Here is a 14,855-nt window from a genome sequence, read left to right on the forward strand (position 1 = left end):
CCATTCAAGAATCTTAACGTTTTTCTCGACAACAACAGCTTGGTTCGCCTTAACAGCCGTTTGAGCAATAAAGAAGGGCCGTATGACACAAGGTTTCCCTTAGTGCTACCTGCAAAACATCGTTTGAGTTGGTTGATTGCTCGCTCTCTTCATCTGCGGACCACACACTCGGGTCCATCTTTATTATTATCAACGTTACGACAACGATTTTGGCCAATACAAGGAAGGCAACTTGTGCGTCGGATTGTTCGGGCTTGTGTGACTTGTTTTCGCTGCTCACCATCAAGTATAAATCAACAAATGGCACCTCTTCCATCAGTACGAGTAACTCCTGCTCGTGTATTCTCTAAGTCTGGGCTGGATTATTGCGGGCCGTTTAATGTGCGCCCGTTGTATGGGAGAGGGGCTAGCGTCAAAATGTACGTCGCAGTGTTTGTGTGCCTGTCGGTGAAGGCCGTACACGTTGAAATCGTTCCCGATCTATCGTCCAGTGCGTGTATAAATGCGATAAAGCGGTTCGTAGCCCGACGCGGTCGGTTAATCGAGCTCCGGTGCGACAACGCTACAGCATTCGTCGGGGCTGATCGGGAAATGCGCGAGCTCCGACGTCGGTACAAGCAGCAGTTTGATACTGCCGAATGGAACAAATACTGCCTTGATTCGGGGATCACATTCAAATTCATCCCGGCACGATCTCCACACTTCGGGGGATTGCGGGAGGCCGGGGTGAAATCATTCAAATACCACTTTCGACGAATCTTCGGTAGTTCATCGTATACGGTCGACGAGCTAACAACTGCTGCTGCACATATAGAAAGCATCCTCAACTCCCGGCCTCTCACACCCCTTACGGATCATCCTGACGACCTCTCTGTGTTAACGCCTGGACATTTTATTATCGGTGAGCCAATGTTTTCGATATCGGAGCCCGATGTATCGAATGTCACCGTATCCAGACTTTCCCGTCTCCAGGAAATGCGTCGAGCCGTCCAAAATTTTTGGAAATGCTGGTCCAGAGACTACTTGAGCTTTCTCCACCAGCGTTCAAAGTGGAGGAAAGCGACAAAAAACATCGAACCTGGAATGATCGTACTTCTTAAGCAGGAAAACTATCCTCCGTTTACTTGGCCCCTGGGACAAGTCTCTGAGACATTCATTGGGCCTGACGGATTAGTACGTGTCGTCGTGGTACGAACTTGTCGTGGTCTCTATAAGCGAGCTGTATCGAAGATCTGTCCGTTGCCAATCGAGAAGGAGCAAGATGCTATTCAGAACGGTCATGCCATCGAAGACAACGAATCGCATCAACTAGGGTAGTTGAACCCCACTGGTTCAACGTGGCCCGGAATGTTCTTAGTTAAGTTAAGTCATCTGAACTTGTAACTCCCAATTTGAATTCACAAAAAAACCAAGTTTCAAACAAATGAATTAAATGAATATATGTAAATTTGCGTTTGCTATTTCCTTTCCCCTTTTGCCACAAATACATATTTGGATAATTAAAATCATCGTTTTTTGTGAACAAACCAGTATGAATATAGAGGTCAAGGAAATCACATCGTAGTTGATTTTGGTATCCGAAATACAAGAAGTTCCGTCGCGTGTAAAATTGTATAAACCGGTCGAATTGTCCGCCCCAAGTTCCCATTGTGAGGGTTCCAAACTTTGGTGCACCGTCATCAAGAATAGTTCGCGAGTTTAGTGTGAACAGTAATTATTTTAAAAAATGGAAATTAAATAGTTTTCAATAGTGCTGCAGACTAACGTTTGCCATTTGCGTTGGACTTCCAGCGCAAAGACTATTTTTTGGACGGGCTGGAAATTCGAAAGCGACCAGCGGAGTCAATTTGGGGTTCCCTTACAATTTCATTGTGGGTCGCAGAGTGACCATTCGGGCTCGTGTGTCCGCTAAGGCCTACCTTTCGAGGTAGCTAAACGGAGAGGAGTGAAGTTCGCCAGTCATTTGAGCGAAACTCACCCTACAGTCGCAAAAAACTGTTGTAGAACCACCTGTACGCTACAACCCCCGGTGGTCATGATCTGAGTGCACGGCCCCCGTACGTCGCTTATTATCGTACGTTGGACCGAACCCGAACCGAGAGTTAGTAGCTTTCGTTTAGTCTGTGCCCGGTGAATCGGAAAGGTACGTGAAGCCGGATCTTAAGAGAAAGTGCGCTACTAGCTCGAGGGAACGGTATTCCGGATGCACTCCCTCCGCACCTTTAATTCGGCCGTTTTGCGCACGAGCTCACACCGCTATCTTGCGGAGCAGCGATCGCCCACTGGCAAGCCTCCGGTAATTCGACACTCCGATGACAACAACGTCATTAACACGGGCGAATGCTCGTCGTCCTCATCACCCTCATCACCAATACAAGGGTCACACGGGATAAGGAGGTAGAGTTTGGTTTTCGCAGTTTTGGCAGGTGGTTTGAAATATTCAGCCAGTAACCGTTCGAGGGTTTACCCTCAGGTATTGTCTCAAGAAAATCGGGTAAATCAACAGACTGTTGGTCTCACGCACGCGACAGTGGCGCTAAATCCACCAAAATTATACAAAACCTCATACGATTTTGCGAAAGTTTACAGTGATAAGTGCTTAGCGAGAAGTAAGATGTGAGAAGTTAGAAGTGAGAAGTGAGTAGTGACCAATAAGAAAAAAAGTGAAAAATAAAAAATTAAAGTGAGAAGTAAAATGTTAGAAGGGAGAAATTCGGAGTGAGAAGTGGGAAGTGAAAGAGAGAAGTGATAAATGAGAAGTTACAGCTGAGAAGTGATAAATGAGAAGTTAAAAGTAAGATCGCAGAAGTGAGTAATGAGCAATGAGCAATGAGAAGTGAGAATTGAAAAGAAGGAAGTGAAAAAAGAGTAGTGAGTAGTGATCAATGATAGAAAGGTGTGCCAAGAGAACTCCGTAAACCTATACTGGGTTCCGGGACACCGTGGCATTGAAGGTAATGAAAAGGCAGACGAGCTTGCGAAACAAGGTTCAAACATACAGTTCATTGGCCCAGAACCTTTCTGTGGTATATCATACTGTACCGTAAAAACGGAATTGAAATCCTGGGAAGCACAAAGGTTGATGACCAACTGGATGGCCGCCAAAAAGTGTGCTCAATCAAAGAGATTTATAATTCCAAATGTTTCAATAACCAACAAGCTTTTGGAGCTCAATAAGAGGGCTCTTTGTACCTTTACTGGCCTAATAACCGGACGCTGCCCGAGTAGATATCATTTGAAAAATATTGGCCAGGTTCAGAATGATATCTGACGTTTCTGTAACATGGAACATGAAACCTCGGAACATCTGCTTTGCAGTTGTTATGCATTGTACAAATGTAGATCCAAATTTCTAAATAGTGGCTTTATGCAACCAGGTGAAATTTGGAACGCAAATCCTGGAAAGGTAGTGAGTTTTATTAATTCAATTTTGCCGGACTGGGAACAGACGCGTCTTAGGTTGTTTACTTGAGAAATGGTGATCAACCTACAAGATGCGTAGTTAATAGCAAATAGGGGTATACCACAAAAGTTCAACTCAATGGACGCAGTGGTCCTACGCCCCATGCGGTAAGATGCGCGGCTACAAAGCAAGACCATGCCGAGGGTGGCTGAGTTCGATTCCCGAAGCCCGTCTTGGTAATTTTCGGCTTGGAAATTGTCTCGACTTCGCTGGGCATAAAAGTATTATCGTGTTTGCCTCATGATAATACGAATGCAGAAATCGTAATTTGGCTTAGAAACCTCGCCCTTAATAACTGTGGAAGTGCTTAATGAACACTAAGCTGCGAGGCGGTGATGTCCCAGTGGGGGATGTAATGCCAATGAAGAAGAAGAAGAAGATACCTCAGCACACACTGCTCACTTCTAAACATCTCACGTCTTACTTCCCAATTATCATCTCTCACTTCTCACCTCTTGCTACTGTTTTCTTCAACACTCACTTCCTACTTCTCCCTGCGTAACGGTTGCATCTCACTTTTCACTTCTCAATAGTTCTCATTCTTTCTTTGTTTCCACTACACATTTCTTACTGCACACATCTCACTATTCAGTACTCACTTCTCACTACTCTGTACTTACTTCAAACATCTCATTTCTCACATCTCAGTTCTCACTTTTCACTATTCACTACAAACATCTTACTTCTAACTTCAATTGACACAAAAACAATTTTAACTCTCCGCCCGAACGGCATTCGGCCAAATGACCCTTCCAGCCAAAAAGCATTCGGTCAAATGATCCTAAACCATATTTTTATATGCTAAGAAAAGTGTTTGTACAATCTTGCTACTCGTCACAATTATCGTAAAGGTTTGCATCTGGAGGTTCGTATACTCGAATCACTTCCATCCCTTTTCGCTTAGCAGTGATTTGCAACCAGATAAAGGGTTTGTTCTCTGATTGCATTAGCGAGATGTTACTTCAATTTTGGTTTTTGTTACAGTTTGAAGGAAAACGCAATTCTAATCAATTCATGCAACTCGCAAAAGTTTGAAATAATTTGTTTTCTTTTCGAGAATGGTGTCAATCTCCAGAAATGCCACTGAATATAAAGATGTACAATATTTGGATGAATTTTTCCTCAGCCTTTCTCAGCATTTCCTTAACGAAGACGTGGAGTATCTCGATGATGAAAGTGAAATCGTTCATTATTCTGATTATAATAATATATTTTCGATTAATACATCCTTTGCAAAACCAATGCATTGTGTAAATGAATCTGCGTTTATATAACAGCAATGGCATGTCAATACTGGAATTTAATTACTTTCATCGAACGCATTGCCAAATTTTCTTAAAAGCATGTGCTTATATATTTATTCTAATTCTGTAGTCAGTATTTGTTAGTGCTGCTTATCCACTAAAATGCATCCCACCTGCATTAGGAGGGATTATTCCGAGCCAATATTAACGATAACCCAATAGCAGTAATGCGAATTGACTGCCGCGGAATTTCTCGCTTATCGGAATCCAGACCAACAGACTAACGACGGTTTTGATGGATTCGTTGAATGCCTCTGCTTACCTTGTACATATGTCGTTTTGATGATGCTCTAACTCTGGTGCGCTTCTACGCTCAAACGCACCGCATCCTCTCGGCGAGCCGGTGGGCTCCATGGGCACAGGCCGTTCCACAGACAGGATCCGTGAAATGCTTTTAGCTTTATAAATACAATTAAAATGGAATTAAATTTTAATGGTTTGGTAATTATTTTAATTATTTCGCAGTGAAAGCAGATGCGTTCTGCTGCCAGGCGAATGTTTTTTTCTTTCGTGTGTCTAACTGCGGTAGCAAACCATGTGTTGACCCCGAATGAAGACGAAATAAAAACTGTTTCATCTACATATTTCTACTTCTAACACTGGAACTGGGAGAGATGAACATGTGACCTACTATTTAGTGATGGAGGCGAGATTCGTCCCAGAAATTACTTTTTAATTATATGGATGTAGTATCCGCGAAGAACATCATGTGCAATGTAAAACTAGCGTCTCTTTACAGGTTACACGATTCTACGAATATTCGCCGACCTCGGTGAAAACGTTGGTTACCATGGACTATAAATATGACGTGATTTTTAATATACCGTGGTGAAGTTTCAGTAATCTCGTCGCCGTCGAAAAATGTGAGCAACATTCTAGAGATGTGAAGCTATATTTAAAGCGATTGATCGGGGGCCCCATACCTGCTTCTGGCTCCTTCCTTAACCGTGCGGCTACAAAGCAACACCACACTGTTTGATCACCAATCACCAATCTAAGACATTCTCTTGACTTTCGACTTAGAAACCCTGACGTTAATAACTGTGGAAGTGCTTGATAAAAACAAAGCTAAGATATGCCATTTTTCATGTAAGCACCCTCATAAAGCTGATACCATTTTTTCTTCGTTAAGTATCGTTCTGTCAAAAAAGAGTATCTTTCAAGGATTATAATTACCATTATATGTTTAAGCTTTACAATTACTATGGTATGTCATCTATGGGCAGCGCAGCCTGCCCGTGCTTCAGCACACCGGGCGGTCGCGAGTAGCCTGCAGATACAATTCAAATCCGATTCAGTTCGGAGCTCCTTGATAAATGAAATGGAAATCGCATCGAGAATCATTACGATTTACTTCAATATTGTCACGGGTCCGTTTTGCACCCTTCCACAAAATTTCACAATCACTGCTGCGGCTAATGGCTTCTATGTTCATGCTGATTGAAGCGCTGCAGCAGCGATGGCGAGAGCGCAAAACCGTAACCATTTACATTATTAACTGCCTGTCATCGACACGAAATGGAGGCCACGAACGGAAATCTACTCCTTTCTACCTGGTGGACGGTAATGGCCTATCAACCAGAACGAGCGTAGGTACGATGGAAACTTGAATTTCGCTTTGTCTCTCGCCTCATAACGCAGAGGCCTACATGGGCTGGCTGGGGCAGGGATGACTGACTAGGAGTACCACAGTCGAGCCCTTTCGACCTGCTCTTATTCGGACTATCATGACCAGAACCGCACCGGACGGCACTACATAGTGATAGCAGCCAGCAACAGTGTGCAGTAAAACTCTATGAAGTTGTTCAGGCCGACTTCAGATTTAACTGACCAAAGGAAGTGAGCGCGATGAAAGGGCCGGGATGTTGAGCATCAAGAGCTGAAGGGGTCTTCAGCTGTAAAATTTGATTTCACATTCAAACTCTTTCAAGGCTTAGGACGGCAATCAGCACATTTTGTGTAAATGTTCATTCAGCGTAAATTACGTACAATATTTTGCATAAATGAAGATAAAGTGTACTGAACCGAAACTCCACTTTAGTGTGCACAAAATAGTGAATATATAGCAACAATAGCTTGTCTCATTAGCTGGAGACAAATATGAATGTAATTTCTTTTTACCAGTGAATTGGTTCCGACAATAGATACATAGGTATAAAAATTTAAGATTGCTAATGATGCCATAAATAACTCTTGTGATCAACGTGTTCTGTTCAAACGCGGCACTTTATGTGTCAGATGTCCTTGTTTTTCATTATAGTAGCCTCATTTATTAGCTTGAACAAGCAAAGTAAATAATAAATTTCACATTCATGGTACCTATTTTCCTATAAAACTCTTAATAGGAAATGCGGGTTACTATGGTTGAATTATGTTGATCACAATATCTGTATCCAGTGTTGTCCTACACTTAGTGCAAAAAAAAACTGCTCTTTGATGTTCTTCTTCTTCTTCTTATTGGCATAACATCCCCACACTGGGACAGAGCCGCCTCGCAGCTTAGTGTTCATTAAGCACTTCACTTACACAGTTATTAATTGCGAGGTTTCTAAGCCAAGTTACCATTTTTGCAATCATATATCATGAGGCTAGCACGATGATACTTTTATGCATATGGAAGTCGAGATAATTTCCAATCCGAAAATTGCCTAGACCGGCACCGGGAATCGAACCCAGCCACCCTCAGCATGGTCTTGCCTTGTAGCCGCGCATCTTACCGCACGGCTAAGGAGGGCCCCTAGCTTTGATGTTACTCCATCTAAACAATTTTATAGTCTTAACTAAGTAAGTTCAAATGTTTGATGGATATTCGGATTTTCTAAATGTCATGACGAGAGGTGAGCCAGTCAAGGGCTGAAAACCTCTTTAATAAAGACGATAATAATGTCATGTCAAACTTAAAAAAAAAACAGATTAATCCACCTAGCAGTGATGATGCCTTTCTCGTGCATTATAAAATATATTGAAAGAATCACATTAGAAAGGTCAAAAAAGCTCTTTAGGAGAATAGATCACATTTTTTCGATCATTTTGCATGTTTTTGCATTAGGATTTGTGGGACAATGATTTTTCAATAATTCCGAAATGCAATGTCCGATCGAGCCAATAGCAAACAATGGGACCGCATTCCCCGTCGAATGCAACTTGTTGCGAGTAAATCGGATAATGCTAAGTTCCAAAAAGTGTGTCTACAAAATTTGTACACATACACACATACACACACACACATACATACATACACACATACAGACATCACCTCAGTTCGTCGAGCTGAGTTGATCGGTATATAACACTATGGGTCTCCGGGCCTTCTATCAAAAGTTCTTTTTTGAAGCAATCATATAGCCTTCGGTACAACTTTGTTTTACGAGAAAGGCAAAAAGCAGACCAGGAGCGCCCGCACTGAAAATATTATCATATCTAGATTTTTCCATTTTATATAAACTCTCAGTACAGGGTCAACTGAAATAAAAAAGCACAAAAAACAATAACATAGTTCATCCGTAGATCACATTACTTATTTGTATTAGTATGTTTGACCGCGTTTGGTCATAATTTTGGGACGCAAGAAACAGTCGGGTCAATTTTCAATGGCAAATAATATGTTTGTAACATGTTAGAACAGGGCTGTCCAACGGCCGCATGCGGCCCTCGGCTCCATTTTTTGTGGCCCGCGGCGCGTAAGAAAAATAAACTCAGATTCGGCCCGCCAGTTTTTCTAGCTGTCTTGGGAAGCTCTTTTTTATTATTCATTATTTCATACGTAAGTTTTAAATCAAAGCTTGAAACGTTTCCAATACAGATTTCCACGAGTAGTTTACGTTCACTTGGAAAAAAGGAAGACCGGTTTGCTCAATTTGCTCAGAAAGTTTTGCTATATTGAAAGAATAACATCTGAATCCAAGCATTCTATGAAATATGATATTTGAGAAGGCTTAGGTACGAAACACAAGTTGGTAGAACTTCAAAGGTAGGGCGCTCAATCAATTATACAAACAACAACTCTCTTTACTCAAGAAAATACGAAGTCAGAAAATGCTGTACGGGCCAGTTTTGCTGTTAGTAGAATTTTGGCAACTGCTCTGATTCTTCCGGTTGCTTTATACGGCCATGAAACATGGACGTTAAAGGAGGCTGATCGGAGAGCTTTCGGAGTGTTTGAGCGTAAGGTGCTGAGGACAATATGTACTCGGCGGTAAACAAGAGAACGGTATCTGGCGGCGTCGCATGAATCACGAATTGTACCAGGTATATAAAGGGCTGGATATTATTAAGCAACACGGCAGACTATGGTAAGCTGGTCACGTTGTTCGTATGCCAGAAGAACGTCAAGCGAAGATAATATTTGGTAGAGAACCCGGAAGAGGCCGCAGGCTTCGTGGAAGGCCGCGTACACGATGGCTTTTTACAGTTGAAGAGGACCTGAGGGCGCTCAATGTTCAGGGCGACTGGAAGCGACTGACCCAGGATCGAGTCCAGTGGAGAAGAATACTCTATTCGGCGTAGGTTCATCGAAGAGCTGTAGTCCATCAAGTATCAAGTAAGTAAGAATTTTGGCAAAACGGACTTTTGGCTCTCCAGGACGGAGAGCTTGTTAATGACAATGTTAATTTATTTATTTATTTATTTGCTTGATCACCTTCATCTGATCTATGTCTTAATGAAGTAAAAACTAATCCAAATTAAATTACAAAAATATTCGGTACAATCATAAATCATGGAATCAGTCAAAATACATCGTCATTAAAAACAAACAAACAGTTAAGCCAATAATGTTGTCAGAAGGATCATTATATAAATAACACAAAACATTCATGATCAGTATACGGTAACCTAGCCTAGGTAACAATGTTGAATTGCTGGAACCTTTCGTTGAACCTGGATACCATAAACCTAATGGGGTCATGTTGTCCATATCGGGTGTTGCGAGCGTCCGTCAGCAGGAAGTTTCGCCGCCTCAAGGATCTCTCCGGGACATAAATATTTATCTCAGAGTGAATAGCTGGAGCATCGAGCTCACCTCTCCGATAAAATCGGCTTGCATTACAGATCTCCTGCTTTCCAGCGATGCCAGGCCAATTAAGTTGCATCGATGTTCATAAGGAGGAAGACGCACAGGATCACGTCAGGGAAGGTTCCGGAGCGCCAGTCGAACAAATTTTCTCTGAACAGCCTCAATACGGTCAATCCAATTCTTATTGTATGGGCACCACACCAGTACGGCAGATTCCAAAATGGCACGAACTAAAGCACTTCTTCTTCTTCGTTGGCATTGCATCCCCCACTGGGACATTGCCGCCTCGCAGCTTAGTGTTCATTAAGCACTTCCACAGTTATTAACTGCGAGGTTTCTAAGCCAAGTTACCATTTCTGCATTCGTATATCATGAGACTAACACGATGATACTTTGTGCCCAGGGAAGTCGAGACAATTTCCAATCCGAAAATTGTCTAGACCGGCACCGGGAATCGAACCCAGCCACCCTCAGCATGGTCTTGCTTTGTAGCCGCGCATCTTACCGCACGGCTAAGGAGGGCCTCGAACTAAAGCACAGTAGAGTGATTTGAGGCAGAGAGGATCACTATTCACTATTCTTTTAAATCGAAATAAATTTAAACTGTGCTTGCTTGTAAAGTTCGGTCAAATTTAATTGAAAATTTAATGTTAATTCGTTTGATGGAATAAGCTGCAATTTTACACGTCGTTGAATTTTAAAAATTATTTGCTGTGCAAGCTGCTTGTGCGCCCTCGAAATCACATCTTCATAGTGAGACCGAAATGTCAGCTTCTTATCCATTATTACACTGAGATCTTTAACTTCAGTTTTACGCTGAAGTACTTCGCCAGACAGAGAGGAGTCGAATATAATCGGGCGCCGCAATCTACAGAAAGTAATGGTGTTGCACTTTTCCACGCAGAGATCCAAACCATTCCGTTTGCTCCAGCTCTCAAAAGAATCCAAGGTAGCCTGCAATTCCAGACAATCATCTCTGCTTGTTCTAGAGTAAGTTGTGTAGATAGAATGCAATCATCGAGCCAAGTTAAGGGTTAACCCTTAAAAGGCCGGGACGACAGTCACCTCCTTCAAAGTGCTCGTTCTCAGTAAAGCGTTGACCAAATTCCATGACCCCGGGCTTTTCTCAAAGGGGATTAGTAGAGCTTTCTTTTGACGTAGGTTCCAGTTCATCCAAAATATCCGTGAGTTCAGGTCTTGAATTCTACCATAGAAGCGAAAGATAATGTGCACATAAGAATACTCAGAGTACATCCTACTCAGTTCAAAGATATCAAATGACTCATGGGAAACTTTTCTGCGTGTCCCATAGTGACATTCTAGAATGCGCGAAACTCACGGACTCACGAATGAACTCACGGATATTTTGGATGAACTGGAATGTTCCAAAATAGTATCTTCAATACATAAAATTGATTACACATATATCTACAGTCTTTTTGTGATATTTGTACCTCCTGTCTGGTTTATTTCGTGATCAGATTTTAACAAATATGACCATAAATCTTAGATCAGGGATATGGCTTTCAATATCGGTAATTACAGTAATCATATAAATTGGAAACGTTCAAAATCACTTCTACTTGATCTATTTCATGTATCTTCTTTATTTTATGACGCCAGAACTTTATTGCACATGATTACTGAAGAAATTTGGCCATCATAGCAAAAAATAAGGAAAAAAACACAGACATTTTCGATACTCATGAACGCGGGGAGGGGTCTAGCGAGGCGGCACCTATGTCAAAAGAAAGCTCTACTAATCCCCTTTGAGAAAAGCCCGGGGTCATGGAATTTGGTCAACGCTTCACTGAGAACGAGCACTTTGAAGGAGGTGACTGTCGTCCCGGCCTTTTAAGGGTTAACCCGATGATGATGATGATGTTTAACGATGACATCATATTTCGAATCTGAAGCTGCCAAAAAGAATGAGTCGATCTTAGTACGGAGACCCCTCACATTTTGGTAATAAACGCGCAGCTCGGATAGCGGGGCAGTGGACATAATGTTGCGAATAGGTTGTTGGGAGCTGCTTGAACGAAGAACAGCACCAGCTCGAGTTGAACCTGAAGTCACCGCAGGTGCCAAAAAGGCCATGGTACTGAATTGTGAAGCTGCTGGACAACTGAAAACAGGTAACTTATCAGGAGGTGGCCTGTTCGCTTTGAGATCGTACTTGCCTAAGCATGGCTGTTGGAAGGTCCCTTCACCTGCCTCAAACACAGGGCCGGGACTGCTGAAGAAGGCAGGCTGGATTGGCTCGACTGTGATGAGCGGATAGGGACCTTCCACAAGGCTGGAGGCAAGTGTGCGTCCCGGGGTCCGATGAAGAGAATTGATGTTAATGACAATGACGACCGACGGTTGATCAAAGGGTACAGTAGTTTCAACAAAACGTTACACTTCGTCACAGTCTTGTCATCTTGTTGCCTGAGAATAAGCTTGCTGTCGAGGGTCAAGCCAAGGTAACCGGCCTCAGTGGTCCATTCCACAGTCGTGCCATTGAGGATGACTTTACAGTCCCCAGGCGGAACATGTTTAGGGGATTTAGAGTGGGGGAAAATGATGATCTGGGTCTTCGCCGGGTTGATACAGATCTTCCAGCTGGTGAGGTACTTTGTCAGGGCATCCAGGCCTCGTTGGAGTTTTGCTACTAGCGCTCTGATCACTCTACCGTTGTAGACGATGGAGGTGTCATCTGCGAACAGAGACAGAATGCCGCCTTCTGGAGGTTCTGGCATGTCGGAGGTGAAAGACTGGAAAGCAGGGGCCCGATGATACTGCCCTACTGGATGCTCTCTACTGTTTTGGATATAGCACCGGGGATTTTTTCGGCTTTGCAGTCACTTCAGCAATTAAAACGAATGTTTTTTCTTTACCCAAGAAAAAACATTCGTTTTAATTGCTGAAGTGACTGCAAAGCCGAAAAAATCCCCGGTGCGATGATACTGCCCTGCGGGACGCCTGCGGCGATGTTGTGCGCATTGGAACTCGTTCCGCTCCGATTGAGACCCGGAATGTCCTTGCCGACAGGTAATTGTTGATGATTTTCACCAGGTAGCTGGGAAGATTGTAGCGTTGTAGTTTGTACACCAGCCCATCACACCATACATTGTCAAATGCCTTCGCGACATCGAGTAAGGCCATGGCGGATGTTTTTGAGATAAACCGTCTGAGGACGTTGGTAACTCGAGTCAGTTGGTGTACAGTTGACCGACCGCGTCGGAAACCAAACTGTTCCTCGAGCAAGATGTTGAGATTTTCAGCAGATTCAAGTAACCGGTGATGAATAGCTTTTTCGAATAGCTTGGATAATCCTGAGAGAAGGCTGATGGGACGATAACTTTTGGGGAAGGAAGGATCCTTCCCAGGCTTCCAGATGGGGATGACTTTCGCTGACTTCCAGGACTATGGGAAGTAGCTGAGCCGGAGACACTGATTAAAGATCGGCGAGAGGTGTTCAAAGAACGGAGCACTCATGTGTTTGAGCTCGAGATTCAGGACGCTGTCGAAGCTTGGGGCCTTTATGTTCTTCGATGATTTGATATAGGCCGTCAACTCGCCAGCTGAGATCTCCAACTCCTCCGAGAAGTCGTTGGGAATCAAATGGATGTTGTTAGCATGCTCGTTGACGGCTGCTTCGTGTGGACTGATGATGTTCTGCCCAAGATTGTGTGAGCTGACGAAGTGACGACCTATTTCAGCGACCTTCTCTGCAGGAGTTATCAAGCGATCCTTAGAGCCATTATTGTCTAGTGGGATCAAAGGTGGAATGGGCCGAGGCTTGGATTTTAGTATATTGGTCATTTTCCAGAACGGCTTTGCATAATCTGGGAGAGTGCGGATCTTATTCGAGAAACCTTTATTTTTGAGGTTCACCATTCTGGCTTGGATAATTTTGGTGATTCGATTGCAGCGTGCCTTGAGCTCAGGCAATCCAGTTCGCTGAAACTGCCTGCGAGTGATATTCCGCAATCGAATCAAATCTTTGATGAGTGTATCGATGTTTAGGGAGTTGCTTACCTGCCGAGCCGTCGGGACATGCTGCTCTCTGGCCACCGAGATTGCCTCTTCGATGGCGCACTGCTTGCGGTCGATACTTTCTGGCGTCTCTGGACGCACCTCGTAATCGATGGTGTTGTCGACACACTGCTGGAACCGCTGCCAGTTCACTCGATGATAGTTTCTTCTGGAGAGTTGGTGGCGGTTGATCGAAGAGCCGATTTCGGCCACCACCGGATAGTGATCGGAGCTCAGCTCCTGATAGACAACCGGGTGTGATATGTGGTTATCCATGTTCGTGATGAACAGATCGAGCGTCGAATGTACCCCGGATCTGCTCAACCGGGTGAGTTCAAGATGGTGTAATGGCCTTCTTCTAGATCGCTACTCCATATCATGCCGTTTCGATTGCTTCTTGAGTTTACCCAGGCTTGATGTCTTGCATTCAGATCGCCGGCGATGATGTACTGCCCTTGACGCCGCGTTAGTTTGACGATGTCTCTGCGGAGGGCGGCCGATGTCCCATCGGTCTCCTTGGCTTGCGTTGGGCAGTATGCCACGATGATGGTGATGACGCCGACGGAAGTAGTAATTTCTACCCCAATGGCCCCGATGAACTTGAGATGGAGACTTGGTATCAGACGACAATTGATGTTGCTTCTCAGCGCGATGGCCACACCTCCTCCCCTGGAGTTTGGTCGATCCAGTCGCACCACACGGAAGTCCATAATATATACGCTCACCTCGGGCTTCAGGTGTGTTTCCGTGATGAAAGCCACGTCGATCTCCCTCTCGTCGAGGAAACCAACTTGCTCAATAGTTTTGCTCTTAAGTGAGCAAGCGTTCCAATTGACCATACCCACCCTAGCAGCCATTTTCGATGACGAACATGCCCAGGGTGAAGATCTGGTCGAAGCGTGTTTTGCACCCGCGTAGTCGCGATGCCAGTTGTGTGAAAAATTGGAACAAGCTGCTCCGATGTGTAGAGCGGTGGGTCACCTTATGCTAGAAGAGGCTCGTTGTCCTGGTGATGAAATCCAGGCGGAGGAAGTGGGGGAGCTGGGCCACTAGC

General features: G+C 43.9%; 1 protein-coding gene across 2 annotated transcripts; it reads left to right on the plus strand.

Annotated features, from left to right (window-relative positions):
* Positions 1-226: 226 nt before the first annotated feature.
* LOC134218158 (uncharacterized) lies at positions 227-1,447 on the plus strand. Of its 2 annotated transcripts, none has more exons than XM_062697054.1 (2): positions 227-901; positions 957-1,447. In XM_062697054.1, exons 1-2 carry the CDS (start codon positions 301-303, stop codon positions 1,025-1,027), a joined length of 672 nt encoding a protein of 223 aa, XP_062553038.1. In that variant the 5' UTR covers positions 227-300; the 3' UTR covers positions 1,028-1,447. The 2 variants fall into 2 exon arrangements, with proteins under 2 accessions (XP_062553038.1, XP_062553037.1); XM_062697053.1 differs by having other exon boundaries at positions 973-1,447.
* The last annotated feature ends 13,408 nt before the right edge of the window (positions 1,448-14,855 follow it).

Source organism: Armigeres subalbatus, chromosome 2 (assembly GCF_024139115.2).
Source record: "Armigeres subalbatus isolate Guangzhou_Male chromosome 2, GZ_Asu_2, whole genome shotgun sequence".
Classification (NCBI taxonomy): Eukaryota; Metazoa; Arthropoda; class Insecta; order Diptera; family Culicidae; genus Armigeres; species Armigeres subalbatus.